This window comes from Leucoraja erinacea, chromosome 16 (assembly GCF_028641065.1).
Source record: "Leucoraja erinacea ecotype New England chromosome 16, Leri_hhj_1, whole genome shotgun sequence".
In the NCBI taxonomy this organism is placed as follows: domain Eukaryota; kingdom Metazoa; phylum Chordata; class Chondrichthyes; order Rajiformes; family Rajidae; genus Leucoraja; species Leucoraja erinaceus.
In genome coordinates, this window is record NC_073392.1 from 35,582,293 (window position 1) to 35,598,579 (window position 16,287).

Genomic DNA, 16,287 nt, shown 5'->3' on the forward strand with positions numbered 1-16,287 from the left:
CCCTGGGTCTCTCCCTGTCACTGGGCCCTGGGTCTCTCTCTGTCACTGGGCCCTGGGTCTCTCTCTGTCACTGGGCCCTGGGTCTCTCCTCTGTCACTGGGCCCTGGGTCTCTCTCTGTCACGGGGCCCTGGGTCTCTCTCTGTCACTGGGCCCTGGGTCTCTCTCCGTCACTGGGCCCTGGGTCTCTCTCCGTCACTGGGCCCTGGGTCTCTCCCCGTCACTGGGCCCTGGGTCTCTCTCGGTCACTGGGCCCTGGGTCTCTCTCTGTCACTGGGCCCTGGGTCTCTCCCTGTCACTGGGCCCTGGGTCTCTCTCCGTCACTGGGCCCTGGGTCTCTCCCTCTCTGTCACTGGGCCCTGGGTCTCTCTCTGTCACTGGGCCCTGGGTCTCTCCCTGTCACTGGGCCCTGGGTCTCTCCCTGCCACTGGGCCCTGGGTCTCCCCCTGTCACTGGGCCCTGGCTCTCTCTCTGTCACTGGGCCCTGGGTGTGTCTCTCTGTCACTGGGCCCTGGGCCTCTCCCTGTCACTGGGCCCTGGGTCTCTCCTTGTCACTGGGTCTCTCCCTGTCACTGGGCCCTGGGTCTCTCTCTGTCACTGGGCCCTGGGTCTCTCTCTGTCACTGGGCCCTGGGTCTCTCCCTGTCACTGGGCCCTGGGTCTCTCTCTGTCACTGGGCCCTGGGTCTCTCTCTGTCACTGGGCCCTGGGTCTCTCTCTGTCACTGGGCCCTGGGTCTCTCCCTGTCACTGGGCCCTGTGTGTCTCTCTCTGTCACTGGGCCCTGGGTCTCTCTCTGTCACTGGGCCCTGGGTCTCTCTCTCTCACTGCGCCCTGGGTCTCTCTCTGTCACTGGGCCCTGGGTCTCTCTCTGTCACTGGGCCCTGGGTCTCTCTGTCACTGGGCCCTGGGTCTCTCTCCCTGTCACTGGGCCCTGGGTCTCTCCCTGTCACTGGGCCCTGGGCCTCTCCCTGTCACGGGGCCCCGGGTCTCTCCCTGTCACTGGGCCCTGGGCCTCTCCCTGTCACTGGGCCCTGGGTCTCTCCTTGTCACTGGGTCTCTCCCTGTCACTGGGGCCCTGGGTCTCTCCTTGTCACTGGGCCCTGGATCTCTCTCTGTCACTGGGCCCTGGGTCTCTCCCTGTCACTGGGCCCTGGGTCTCTCCCTGTCACTGGGCCCTGGGTCTCTCTCTGTCACTGGGCCCTGGGTCTCTCCCTGTCACTGGGCCCTGGGCCTCTCCCTGTCACTGGGCCCCGGGTCTCTCCCTGTCACTGGGCCCTGGGCCTCTCTCTCCCTGTCACTGGGCCCTGGGTCTCTCTCCCTGTCACTGGGCCCCTGGGCCTCTCCCTGTCACTGGGCCCTGGGTCTCTCCCTGCCACTGGGCCCGGGGTCTCTCCGTCACTGGGCCCTGGGTCTCTCCCTGTCACTGGGCCCTGGGTCTCTCTCTGCCACTGGGCCCTGGGTCTCTCCCTGTCACTGGGCCCTGGTCTCTCTCTCTGCCACGGGGCCCTGGGTCTCTCTCTGTCACTGGGCCCTGGGTCTCTCTCTGTCACTGGGCCCTGGGTCTCTCCCTGTCACTGGGCCCTGGGTCTCCCCCTGTCACTGGGCCCTGGGGTCTCTCCCTGTCACTGGGCCCTGGGTCTCTCCCTGTCACTGGGCCCTGGCTCTTTCTGTCACTGGGCCCTGGGTCTCTCCCTGTCACTGGGCCCTGGGCTCTTTCTGTCACTGGGCCCTGGGTCTCTCTCTGTCACTGGGTCTCTCTCTCTGTCACTGGGCCTGGGTCTCTCCCTGTCACTGGGCCCTGGGTCTCTCTCTGTCACTGGGCCCTGGCTCTTTCTGTCACTGGGCCTCTCTCTGTCACTGGGCCCTGGGTCTCTCTGTCACTGGGCCCTGGGTCTCTCTGTCACTGGGCCCTGGGTCTCTCTCCCTGTCACTGGGCCCTGGGTCTCTCTCTGTCACTGGGCCCTGGGTCTCTCTCTCTGTCACTGGGCCCTGGGTCTCTCCCTGTCACTGGGCCCTGGGTCTCTCCCTGTCACTGGGCCCTGGGTCTCTCCCTGTCACTGGGCCCTGGGTCTCTCTGTCACTGGGCCCTGGGTCTCTCTGCCACTGGGCCCTGGGTCTCCGTATCTGACCTGTGGTGAGGGTGACGCTGACGCTAGGGCGGGCGGGCAGGTGCGCGTGCGCGGCGGCGGCGGCTCCGACATGGCGCCGTGAAGCACATGGCGGCGGTCAGCGCGCTCCCTGCCCACTCCCGGACCCAGACCCGCTCCCGCTCCCTGCCCGCACAGCTCGGCACAGGCCGATCCCCCCGCCTCCTCCCGCTCCACACCGCCTGGTCCCCACGCCCGCCCGTTGCCGTGCCCCCCCGGCCTGCGGTGAGCGGGTTGAGGCGGCGGCCATGGGCGTGCAGGGCTTCCAGGAGTACATGGAGAAACACTGCGCCAGCGCCGTGGTGCCGGTGGAGCTGCAGAAGCTGGCCCGCGGCAGCCTGGTGGGTGGAGGCCGCAACCGGCCGCCGCACAGCCCGCTCCGCCTGCTGCTCGATGCCGAGAACTGCCTGCACCGTCTGTACGGCGGCTTCTACAACGACTGGGTGAGCGGCGGGCAGTGGAACCACATGCTGAGCTACCTGGCCTCCCTCTCCAAGGCCTGCCTCAGCGGCAACATCGAGCTGGTCGTGTACTTCAACGGCGCGCTGGAGAAGCCCCGCATCCACGAGTGGGTGAAGAAGCAGATCAACGACAGGCAGACAGCCCAGCAGATCATCAGCCATGTCCAGAACAAAGGCACTCCGCCGCCCAAAGTCTGGTTCCTGCCCCCTGTCTGTATGAGCCACTGCATCCGCCTCGCTCTTCTTCGCTTCCGTGTGAAGGTAAATACAGACTCGCAGGTTCGGCCTACACGCATCTAAACATTAATTGATTAACCTGGAGATCCCCGCCCTCGGTTTACATTTCATTGCTCTGCTGTGGGTTGGGTGCAATACATGTCATTCAAATTGAAGGACTCGAGGGACTTGCGGTAACAGCAACAATTTGTTAACATTCCTGTCCCAAACTAACATTCATTAAAAAAAATCAGGCTGTCGATACTGCTCAGGATTATATCATAACAAGAAATTGTTTTACTAAGCCATTGAATCGGCCAACGTAAAGGTTTGCCCGTCCCGCTGAGTTTTGTGCCTATCAAAGTTTGGAGATTGTGTTTATGCATATATCCAATCTAGTAATTGTTTTAAATACTAAAAATAACAATGTGTTTGTAGAAGTCGAAGTAAAAGAGGATCACCTTTTGATCATCATGCAATTATTTTGGTATTCCATGCATGAGGCCCCTGTACAACTTGGAGGAACTCAGCACGTCAGGAATGGACAGACCATGTTTTTGATTGGTTTGCTTCTTCAGACTGACATGCTGAGGTCCTCCAGTACTTAGTATTTTGCTCAAGATTCTAGCATCTGCAGTTTCCTGTGTCTCCCATGTTGCCTGTTGCCCTTTGGAAGCTGCTGTTAAGCATGTTCTAAGAGAATAAATGACTTCCCATGAGCACAATCGTGAATGTGCCCGTACTAGGGTCTGGGGCTGACAGAATAAAGTTATTTGTCCAGGACTAGAGACAGCTGCAGATCAACTGCAGAAGTTGAAGGAGCAAACATTGCCTTTCCTTGGGCCAGCAGCTTATATCTTGTGATTCTATTGTGATAAGAACATAGATGCAGAAGCAGACCATCTCAAGTCAAGAGAGTTTTATTGTCATGTGTCCCAGATAGGACATTGAAATTCTTGCTTGCTGCAGCACAACAGAATATATAAAAAATAATACAGAACAGGAGATAAAGGTTCAGGTGAGACTGTAGACCATATATATACACAATAAATAAACAGATAAAGTGCAATAGACTGTTATTATTCAGAGCTTGTTTGATGTTGTGTTTAATAGCCTGATGGTTGTGGGGAAAAGGCTGTTCCTGAACCTGGATGCTCCAGATTTCAAGCTGTACCTTCTTCCCGATGGCAACGGAGAGATGAGTGTGTGATCAGGATGGCATGGGTATTTGATGATGTTGGGAGCCTTTTTGAGGCAGCGACTGCGATAGATTCCTTCAATGTTGGGGAGGTCAGAGCCGATGATGGACTGGGCAGTGGTCACAACTTTCTGCATTCTTTTCCGCTCCTGGATGTTCAAGTTGCCGAACCAAGCCACGATGCAACGTCAGTATGCTCTCTACTGTGCACCTGCAGAAGTTTGAGAGAGTCCTCCTTGACATACCTACTCTCCGTAATCTTCTCAGGAAGTAGAGGCGCTGATGTGCCTTCTTTACAATTACATCAGTGTGCTGGGACCAGGAAAGATCTTCGGAAATATGCACGCCCAGGAATTTGACATTTTGTACCCTTTCCACCCGTCCCATTGATATAAATGGGTTTGTGGGTCCCTATCATACTCCTCCCAAAGTCCACAATCAGTTTCTTGGTTTTGCTGGTGTTGAGAGCCAGGTTGTTGTGCTGGCAACATTTGATCAATCGGTCGATCTCACTTCTATAGGGAGGTTTCATGGCAGGCGGGTCACGATACATGACCCGTACTGTTGCTACGCTACTCCAAATGGATTACATGTGATGTACTGCAGGTAGGCACTTACCATTGTTTAAAGCGTAGCGGACCCGTTAAAACCCGCCGAAAATGTCATTTTTTGCGCTGCAAATAATTATGGAAATCGGGATAGCGTGTGAAACATTTATCCTACTTCAGAATTCCAAAAGTGAGGAGAAATGACGGTAGATAGAAGTGAGAGCTGAAGGGACAACAACAGACAGAGTGCTTAGCGATAATTGGCCGTTTGCTCACTGCATTTCATCAACTAAGGCATTATTTGTGCTTTTTCTTGATTTCTTTGGCATCTAAAAAGTTTCAGAAGTGATAAATCTGGCTGTAAATTTTTTTAAATCGTCCATGGTACTCAAGTGGGTTTTTACATACAAAATGAAAACGCATCTGAAGAAAAATTTACAGCCAGATTGATCACTTCTGAGACTTTTTAGATACCAAAGGAATCAAGAAAAAACACAAATAATGCCTTACTGTTGGTGAAATGCAGTGAGCAAACGCGATAATTCCCGATATTTTCAATTCCGATATCTGCACGGCCAATGTTTACCAAGCACTTTAGCTGCTGTTGTCCCTTCAGCTCTGCTTCTCTTTACCTTCATTTCGCTTCACTTTTGGAATTCTGAAGTTGGGCTCATGTCTTTCACACTTACCCCGACTTCCACAATTTCTTTCAGCGTAAAAATTCAACATAGCCGTTTTTAACAGGTAGGAAAGTACGCGTTTCTTGCTTAAATAACATATACCGGAAGTGACGGATGTCCTCCAGATGGATTGCGCGGCTCCGTGCGTTAAGCCCTATGACCCTGTGACCTTACGTGCAACCCCCCTATACTCTGACTCATCACCATCTGTGATTCGTCCCACAACAATGGAGTCGTTGGCGAACTTGATGATGGAGTTTGCACTATGTCCGACTACACAGTCATGAGTATAGAGTACAGCAGGGGGAAAAGCACGCAGCCTTGAGGTGCTCCCGTGCTGATTGTTATCGAGGATGACACATTTCCACCAACTGACTGTGGTGTGTGGCATGCTTTGCCATTTGTCAAGATCGTGACTGACCTACATTAAATATGCAAACCTAATATCCCTAATTTTGTTAATATCCACAAATGTATCAATGTATATTATATAGTGTAAGAAGGAACTGCAGATGCTGGTTGAAACCGAAGATAGACACAAAAAGCTGCAGTAACTCAGCAGGACAGGCAGCATCTCTGGAGAGAAGGAATTGACCTGAAGAAGGGGTCTTGACCCAAAACGTCACCCATTCCTCCTCTCCAGAGATGCTGCCTGCCCTGCTGAGTTACTCCAGCTTTTTGTGTCTATCTTATGTTATATATAGGACTGGCATAGTGCCAGGAGCTAATACAGGGTGAAATTTGTCAAAAGTGTTCAGGAAAGTTTACATGCAATATGCAGAGGGGGTTACAAAGGAGAGGGCAAAGCTTGACCTAGTTTAGTTTAGTTGAGAGATACAGTGTGGAAACAGGCCCTTTAGCCCACCGAGTTCATGCTGACTGACAATCATCCGTACACTAATTCTATCCTACACACTAGGGATAACTTACAGAAGCCAATTAACCTACAAACCTGCCCGTCTTTGATATGTGGGACGAAACTGATGCACCCAAAGAAAACCCACGTGGTCACAGGGAGAATGCACAAACTCCATACAGACAGCACCCATAGTCAGGATCGAACTCGGGTCTCTAGCGCTGTAAGGCAGCAACTTCACTGGTGTGCCACTGTGCCACCCTAGTCTTAAGAATTTGGGTTGGACAAGCGGTTGAAGTGTCAGTGGGCAAACCTTTAGAGTCCATCAACCACAGTTCTATTAGCTTTAAAATAGTGGCGGATAAAGAGAGGGCAGATCCACAAGTTAAATTTCTGAACTGAGGCACGGTCAGCTTTTATGATATAAGGTAGGAGCTTGCAAAAGTTGATTGAAGTAGGTTTTTTGTTGGCCATAGCGGAAATTGAGATGCTTTTAAAATTGCGATAGTGAGAGTTCAATGCATGCATGTTCCTGTTAGAGTGAAGGAAAAGGTGGGTGGTAGGAAGGAAGCCTCGATGATGTCAAATTGAGGAGATCAGCATTCTAAAGACGTGAGGTTTGTAGATTAATTGACTTCTGTAAATTGTCCCTGGCGTGTAGGATGCAAAAGTGGGATGACATAAAACTGGTGTATGGGCAATCGATGGATAGGGTGGACTTGGTGGGAAAAGGTCCTGTTTCCATGCTGTAACTCTAAACAAAGTGCTGGGGTTTCTCGTGCAGATCTCTGGAGAACAGGATAGATGATGTTGGTCAGGCAGCGTCTTGGGAGAACATGGATAGGTGATGATTCCGGTTGGGACCTTTCTTCAGACTCAAGAGAGGTCCCGACCTACAACTTCAACTATCAACGTTCTCCAGAGATGCTGCCTGACCTGCTGCGTTACGCTAACACTTTGGGTGTTTTTTTGTAAACCAGCATCTGTAGTTCCTTGTTTCCACTTTAGTTGCAGCCGGCGATCTGAGAAACAGAGTTGTTAAATGGTTCATCCTACAAGACTTTCTATCAAGCTCATTGTGAAGTTTATACTGAGGGAGTAAAGGCATTGTGCTAGCACAATCCAATCATGAAGAAGCAGTTCATTGCACCTCGCAGAGAGGTTGTAGGATAGCTTTTGCGCTAAACCAGTCAAAAAAATAATAGAGCTGATGTTTTGTTTATTGAACCGCCCTTGCTGAACCCCAGCTGCATTGGAAAAATAATTGGTGGTAGACACAAAATGCTGGAGAATCTCAGCGGGTGAGACAGCATCCATGGAAAGAAGGAATAGGCGATATTTTGGATCGAACCCCTTGTTCAAAATAATTGTTGCTGTAACATTTATACGTAGATTTTGAAAATACTGATCCTGAGATGGCATATATTTTAAATTTGCACGATTTCCCCAATGGTAGTGATAGTCTTTCAGTACTTTCTCTAATGTACTGTGGGAAGAGGTAGCATAACATATTCGAGCACTGCATAGTCCCATGAACTATTATAAGCAGTTAAACTGCTTTACTATAGTGTTGATACTGTTATTTACTTTGACAAAGTTTTGGTTTACAATTGGTTTACAATTCACAATGGAGGAGATCTATAGATTGGTATAGGGTGATTTCACGAAAGGTCACTGGAGCGTAGATCCGCACCCACGTGACCGAAAATTTAAACTGGAGTACACTTGGTACTTCCGGTACATGTTAGTGAATGGGAAAACACGCACTTTCACACCCGTTAAAAACATCGAAAACGGCCAGTTTTTGAGCTGCAATTTACTGTGCCAGTCGGGGTGACCGTGAGGCACAGCTACCTAAATTTACAGTCCAAAAAAAAGATAGAAACTAAGGTAAATTCAAGAGGGAGCTGAAGGTGCAAAACCAGCGGAAGTGCATCGGACATTTGTCGTGGAGATTTAAAGATCCAAAATATCGGGAATTATCGCGTTTGCTCGCTGCATTTCATCAAAAGTAAGGCATTATTGACTTTTTTAATCTTTATTCATTTGTTATATGAAGAGTTTTAAAAGTGAAAAATCCGTCAGTAAAATTGCAAAATCGCCCATGGTTCTCAGGTGGGTTTTAACATGCAAAATGAAAACGCTTCTGAAGCTACATTTACCATTTAAATAATCGTAAACTATCACTGCGTTTTGAAATAAATTTTACTCAGATGCAAGCTAAGGAATGGGATAATTGTCAGCTGTTAGTTGGACAAAATTAGGACATTTTATTATTTGCCAAAAGATATTTCTCAATGTTTCTTGTTTAAAGCCTGCACATTCACCCAAACTACTTATTTATTTATTTATTTATTTGGGTGATTATTTCAGATTATTTTGCATGTTAAAACCCACCTGAGAACCATGGGCGATTTTGCAATTTTACTGACGGATTTTTCACTTTTAAAACTCTTCATATAAAAAATGAATAAAGATAAAAAAGTCAATAATGCCTTACTTTTGATGAAATGCTGCGAGCAAACGCTATAATTCCCGATATTTTGGATCTTTAAATCTCCACGATAAATGTCCGATAAGCACTTCCGCTGGTTTTGCACCTTCAGCTCCCTCTTGAATTTACCTTAGTTTCTATCTTTTTTTTGGACTGTAAATTTAGGTAGCTGTGCCTCACGGTCACCCCGACTGGCACAGTAAATTGCAGTTCAAAAACTGGCCGTTTTCGATGTTTTTAACGGGTGTGAAAGTGCGTGTTTTCCCATTCACTAACATGTACCGGAAGTACCAAGTGTACTCCAGTTTAAATTTTCGGTCACGTGGGTGCAGATCTACGCTCCAGTGACCTTTCGTGAAATCAACCTATAACTGGATTTTTATGCTGACCTGGCTTTTTGAAGCATTTTTTCAATTAACATTACAATAATGTTTGGCAGCACAGTGGTGCAGCTGGTAGAGATGCTGCTCCACAGTATCTGGGTTTGATCCTGACCTTGGGTGGAGTCCCTTTGGAGTTTTTTGTTCTTCCTGTGACCAATAGGGTTTCCTCCAGGTGCTCCGGTTTCCTCCCACATCCCAAAGACGTGTGACTTTGTAGGTTGATTGGCCACTTAATGGAACTAAATTAAACTAAATTTGCAGTGCACAATTGTCAGTCTTGTCAGTCAGATATTTTGAATAATAGTCCCAAACACCATTATAATGGACAGGCAGATGAATGGAATATTGTATGTTAAATACAATCAGTTTGGGAAAAACAAACGGTTATGGTGGAGATGCTGCATTCCCTTGAGTGAGAAGGATATAGAATGATCAAAGGATAGAGAGTAAAGTAGAGCAGGTAGAAACACCATAATACCAGATGCCAAATTGATAATGCAAATGGATACCAGGCTGATTATACAAGGCACGATTAGCAACTTTGCAGATGACATGAAAGTGGGCGGCATTGTAGAAGTGAAAATAATGATCAAAGCTTGCAGGATTTTAATCAGTTGGGCAGGTTGGCTGAGGAATGCTTAATGGAATGTAATACAGATAAGTGCGAGGTGTTGTATTTTGGGAAGTCAACGCAGGGCTGGACCTGCACAGTGAACAGCAGGGCTCTGGAGTGTTGTAGAACAGAGGGATCTAGGAGTGCAGGTACATTGTCCCTTGAAAGTGGCATCGCAGGGAGATCGGGTGGTCAAGAATGCTTGCACATTGCCCTTCATTAGTCAAAGTATTGAGTGTAGCAGTTGGGAGATCATGTTACAGTTATACAAAACATTTGTGAGGCCTCATTTGGAGTATTATGTTCAGTTTTGGTCACCCTGTTAAAGGAAAAGTGTTGTTAAGCTGGAAATGGTACAGGGAAGATTAACGAGGAAGCTGCCAGGACTCGAGGGGTTGGGCAGGTTGGGATTTTATTCCTTGGAGCACAGGAGGAAGAGGGGTGATCTTACAGTGGTGTATAAGATCATGAAGGGGGTAGATGCACAGAGAATTCTAACCAAAGTGGGGGAATCAACAACCAGAGGAAATAGGCTTAAGGTGCAGGAGGAAGATTTAATAGGAATGTGAGGGGCAAGTTGTTTTACACCAAGGGTGATGGGTGTGTGGAACAAGCTGCCAGGGGAGATAGTTGGGGCAGGTACAATTACAACATTTAACAAACATTTGGACAGGTACATGGATAGGATAGGTTAAGGAGAATATGGGATAAATGCAGGCAGGCAGTGAAGTTGGGGTATCCTTCACTCCTTGTCTACCGAAGATGGGGTATGTTGGTCGAACTGGTCCGAAGGGCCTGCTTCCATGCTGTACAACTGACTATAATTACAGAAAGATGGTGGAAGTAAGAAAGGATTTAACAGAAGCAAAGTTACAGTATGAAGAAAAGCCAGCAATGAACAAGCCAAAAGCATGCAATTGGCATCTACTCAGAGCAGGCGTTATTGGAGGGAGGTAGTCCACAGAGATAGTGTATTTGTTTGAGTACTTTACATGAGTCTTTACAAATAATGAAGTTGCTACTGAAGCTTCAGCATAGGAAGATGTTATTACAATCCTGGATAGGTAAAAAATTGATTAAAAAAATACTAACTGAACCATCCTATCACCAACTAGAGCGTGATCATGACCTACCATCTACCTCATTGGAGACCCTCGGGCTATCTTTAACCTGGACTTTATCTTGCACTAAACTTTATTCCCTTTATTCTGTACACGTCTTGAGTGTAATCATGTGTCGTCTTTCCGCTGACTGGATAGCACAGTACAAAAGCACCGTACAAAAAAGCTTTTCTGTGTACCTTGGTATGCGTGACAATCAACTAAACTAAACTAAAAGTTGATAAATAATCTAGTCGTGATGGCTTGTATCCCACATTGCTGAGGATAGAAAGGGAAGAAATTGCAGAGATCTTGGCCATAAACCTCCAAACATTTATAAATTGAGCAATGCCCGTTGATTGCAAATATGACATTTGTTCAAAAAGCCTGCAGCTAAAAATCTAACAATCCTAAATAGATCAATTTAACCGTGGTCATGTGCAAAGCTCTAGAAGCAAAATCAGGGACAGAATTAGCAATCATTTTAACAAGCATTTATGGAGAAACCCAGAATGAATAGTTGAACGCTAATCATTTCAAATTAAGTTTTAGTTTTATAGATGCAGCTTAGCTTTACTCCACTGAGCCCACTGTCCAATGATTTCCTGTACAATAGATCTATGTTATCCCAGTTTTGCATCCAACAGACATGGGGCAATTTACAGATGCCAATAAACCTGCATGTCTTTGGAATGTGGGAGGGACCTGGGAGAACGTAAAAGCTCCATACTGATGGCACCCATAGTCTAAATCGAACCCGGGGCTCTGGAGCTGCAAGATAGCAACTCTACTGGCATGCCATTGTGCTGTCCTAGATTTGATAACTTTTTCTTGTATATTCGAGCAAAATGTCACTGAGAGAAATGAGTTATGGTATAGATGAACTGCCAAAAGGCATGTCATAAGGTGTCAGATAATAATCAAGTCACTAAGATTGAACGCCATGGAATAACGGAAGCTAAATGTGCATGTATAGGAAATTGGCTAAGCAACAAGAAACAGTTCGGGTTCATCACCGGTATTCTGGCATCCTTGGTTCCAGAGCCTTTCTAGATTATCCATTTAGCCACACCAACAGAGGTCAGGGCCTCCAAGAGGAGTCCAACAGTATCAGAACTCTGGCCAGGCCAGGGTCCCAGAGCCCTGGCCGCAGGGTGCAAATTTGACCCACTGATCAGAGCAGAAGTACCGATGAGGTCAAGGTCGGCCATCTCACCCGGCCTTGGCACCACATTTTCGAGGGGATGAATTTAAAGTGCGATTTCATAATTTTGAACAGATTAATGGAGGTGCTGGAGCACAAGTTGCCGGAAAGTCGGCGGTAGGCATATAATAATTTGTCGACAGGAGAGAAGAGCGCATTGGTCATTACTTGTCTTGATCATTTAGGGCGCAATTTCTGAATTTATGGATGCTGAAGGAAATATGTGGAAGATGGGTATTGACTTTAGGACATTTGTGTAGGCTGGTGGAGTCGGTGGAAAGGTGGCTGATCAAAGTTAATATTACAGGGCTGTCGCTTAACTTTTTTCCCCTGTTGCCAGGCAGGCAACCTAGGTAGCTTTTTAGGTTACCAAATGACAGTTTAGGTGGTCTTTTAAGACGGCTTGCACGACACGTGCGATAATGTGCTCGGACGAAGTGCGTAGTTACCATTCTGAATTTTGGTCAATGAAGCATTCACATATTATTTCTGCATCAAATAAAGTCACAAACTAAACATATTCACCAATCAAGACATGATATGTACCACAATGACATGCAGCAAAATTACAATACAGTATCGCATCTCTTTTTACACGTTACAATTAATGCAATTTCTATTATTTCTTTCCACTTCCAAACAAAATTCTGGTTGGATTATTCAGCGTATGATCAACCTCGGTGAAACCAAGCGCAGGCTTGGCGATCGCTTCACACAACACCTACACTCAGTTCGCAATAACCAACCTGATCTCCCAATGGCTCAGCACTTCAACTCCCCCTCCCATTCCTCATATTTTGCTTGGGTAGTTTACAGCCCAGCGGTATGAACATTGGCTTCTCCAATTTCAGGTAGTCCTTGCTTTCTCCCTCCAACCCCTCCCATTCCCAGCATTCCCCGCTCTCCCACAACCTACTATCTCCGCCTTTTCCTTTCTTTCCCCCCCCCCCCGACGTCAGTCTGAAGAAGGGTCTCGACCCGAAACGTAGCCTATTCCTTTGCTCCATAGATGTTGCCTCATCCGCTAATTTTCTCCAGCTTTTTTGTCTACCAATGGGATCCCACCACTGGCCACATCTTCCCATCTCCTCCCCTGTCGGCTTTCCACAGAGACCGCTCTCTCCATAACTGCCTGGTCAACTCGTCCCTTCCCACCCACACCACCCCCTTTCCTAGCACTTTCCCTTGCAACCACAGGAAGTGCTACACTTGTTGCTTTACCTCCCCCCTTGACTCCATTCAAGGACCCAAACAGTCTTTCCAGGTGCGGCAGAGGTTCACCTGCACCTTCTCCAACCTCATCTATTGCATCCGCTGCTCTAGGTGTCAACTGCTCTACATCGGTGAGACCAAACGTAGGTTTGGCGATCGCTTCGCCCAACACCTCCGCTCGGTTCGCAATAACCAACCTGATCTCCTGGTGGCTCAGCACTTCAAATCCCCCTCCCATTCCAAATCCGACCTTTGCTCAAAGGGCCGAATGGCCTACTCCTGCACCTAATTTCTATGTTTCTGTCCTGGGCCGCCTCCATGGCCAGAATGTGGCCCATCGTAGGCCCATGGAGGAAAACACTGTTTTGTTTTCTCGTTTATAACATTGTTTACAGAGTAAACATAGAAAATAGGTGCAGGAGGACGCCATTCAGCCCTTCGAGCCAGCACCGCCATTCATTGTGATCATGGCTGATTTTCCCCAATCAATAACCCGTGCCTGCCTTCTCCCCATATCCCTTTTTTCCACTAGCCGTTAAAGCTCTAACTCTCTTAAATCCATCCAGTGACTTGGCCTCCACTGCCATTTGTGGCAGGGATTTCCACAAATTCACAACACTCTGGGTGAAAAAGTTTTTCCTCACCTCAGTGAAATGGCTTCCCCTTTATTCTAAGACTGTGGCCCTCTGGTTCTGGACTCGCCCAACATTGGGACAATTTTTCCTGCATCTAGCTTGTCCAGTCCTTTAATAATTTTATATGTTTCTATAAGATCCCCCTCATCCTTCTAAACTCCAGTGGATACAAACCTAGTCTTTTCAATCTTTCCCCATATAACAGTCCCGTCATCACAGGGATCAATCTCGTGAACATACGCTGCACTGCCTCAATCACAAGGATGTCCTTCCTCAAATTAGGAGACCAAAACGGTACATGATACTGCAGATGTGCTCTCACTAGAGCCCTATACAACTGCAGAATAACCTCTTTCCTCCAATACTGAAATCCTCTTGTTATGAAGGCCAACATTCCATTAGCTTTCTTCACTGCCTGCTGTACTTGCACGCCGCCTTTCAGTGACTGGTGTCCAAGGACGCCCAGGTCTTGCTGCACCTCCCCCTTACCTAACCTAACCCCATTGAGATAATAATCTGCCCCTTGTTTTTGCCGCCAAAGTGGATAACCTCACATTTATCCATATTATACTGCATCTGCCACGCATCTGCCCACTCACTCAACCTGTCCAGGTCACCCTGCAATCTCCAAACATCCTCTTCACAGTTCACACCGCCACCCAGCTTTGTGTCATCCACAAACTTGCTTGTGTTGCTCCTTATTCCCTCCTCCAAATCATTAATATATGGTAAACAGTTGCGGTCCAAACACCGAGTCTTGGGGCCTGCCATTCAGAATAGGACCCGTTCACTCCTACTCTTTGCTTCCTGTCTGCCAACCAATTTTCTATCCATGTCAACACCCTACCCCCAATACAATGTGCTCTAATTTTAGTCACCAGTCTCCCATGCGGGACCTTATCGAAGGCATTCTGAAAGTCTAGATACACTACATCCACTGGCACCCCTTTATCCATTTTACTTGTCACTTCCTCAAAAAATTCCAGAAGATTAGTCAAGCATGATTTCCCTTTCATAAGTCCATGTTGACTTGGACTAATCCTTTTACTGCTATCCAAATGCCACATTATTACCTCTTTGATAATTGACTCCAGCATCTTTCCCACCACCGAAGTCAGGCTAACTGGTCTGTAATTCCCCGTTTTCTCTCTTGCTCCTTTCTTGAAAAGTGGGATAACATTAGCTATCCGCCAATCCACAGGAACTCCTCCTGAATCTATTGAACATTGGAAAATGATCACCAATGCGTCCACTATTTCTAGAGCCACCTCCCTGATAACCCTGGGATACAGACCATCAGGCCCAGGGGATTTATCATCCTTCAGTCCCATTAGCCTACCCAATACTATTTCTCGCCTAATGGACATTTCTATTAGATCCTCTGCCCTCCAATACATCTGGGAGATTGTTTGTGTCTTCCTTAGTGAAGACATATCCAAAGTACGTCTGAAGAAGGGTTTTCGGCCCAAAACGTTGCCTATTTCCTTCGCTCTATAGATGCTGCTGCACCCGCTGAGTTTCTCCAGCTTTTTTGTGTACCTCCGAAGTACCTGTTCAACTCTTTTGCCATTTCCTTGTTACCCATAATAATTTCACCCGTGTCTGCCTTCAGGAGACCCACATTTGACTACTCTTTTTCCCTTAACATATCTAAATAAGCTTTTACTGTCCTTCTTTATATTCCTGGCCAGCTTCCCCTCGTACTTCATCTTTTCAGCCCGTATTGCCTGTTTTGTTTCCTTCTGTTGTCCTATGAAAGTTTCCCAATCCTCTGGCTTCCGGCTACTCTTTGTTATGCATCTTTTCTTTTAGTTTTATTCTATCCCTAACTTATCTTGTCAGCCACGGTTGCCTCCTATTCCCTATTAGAATCTTTCTTCCTTTTTGGAATGAAATGATCCTGCCTCTCCTGGGTTATGCCCAGAAATTCCTGTCATTGCTGTTCCACCGTCATTCCTGCTAGGATCCCTTTCCAGTCTACCTTGGCCAGATCCTCTCATGTCTTCATAGTCTCCTTTGTTCAACTGCATCACTGACGCTTCCGATTTAACCTTCTCCTTCTCAAAAGTACTATGTTTACATATTCTGTTGTGCTGCTGAAAGTAAGGATTACATTGTTCTAACTGGGACTTGAGAGAATAAAACACTCTTGACTCTTGACTTGCGTCGCAAATGTGTGGGATAGAACTAATGTACGGGTGATCGGCGTTGACTCGGTGGGCCGAAGGGCCTGTTTCCACGCTGTATATTTAAATTAAATTAAAAACACTAAAACCAGAGGAAATCTAAAGAAGGGTCTCTACCCAAAACATCACCCAATTTCTTCTATCCAGAGATGCTGGCTGCTCCATGGAGTTCCCCCGCTCAATTAAAGAATGGAATAGTCTTCACCCTACCATAGTTAGCCAATCAGATGCAACAAAATTTAAGGTAGCTCTGTTTTTCCAAGAACCCTTTTTTGTTTAAGTCCAAGTCAAGAGTCAAGAGAGTTTTATTGTCATGTGTCCTAGATAGGACCATGAAATTCTTGCTTGCTGCAGCA

At 47.3% G+C, this 16,287-nt stretch overlaps 1 protein-coding gene across 2 annotated transcripts in view; it reads left to right on the forward strand.

The window, feature by feature from the left end:
* The first annotated feature begins 2,182 nt into the window (after window positions 1-2,182).
* Window positions 2,183-16,287, forward strand: part of LOC129704808 (constitutive coactivator of PPAR-gamma-like protein 1 homolog) — a 130,461-nt gene continuing 116,356 nt past the window's right edge. Inside the window, exon 1 of one of the 2 annotated variants that reach the window (XM_055648166.1) lies at window positions 2,183-2,867. In XM_055648166.1, coding sequence (XP_055504141.1) covers window positions 2,394-2,867 — 474 coding nt within the window. In that variant the 5' untranslated portion in view covers window positions 2,183-2,393. The remainder of the gene's footprint in view (window positions 2,868-16,287) is intronic. The other variant, XM_055648167.1, reaches the window with a different exon arrangement.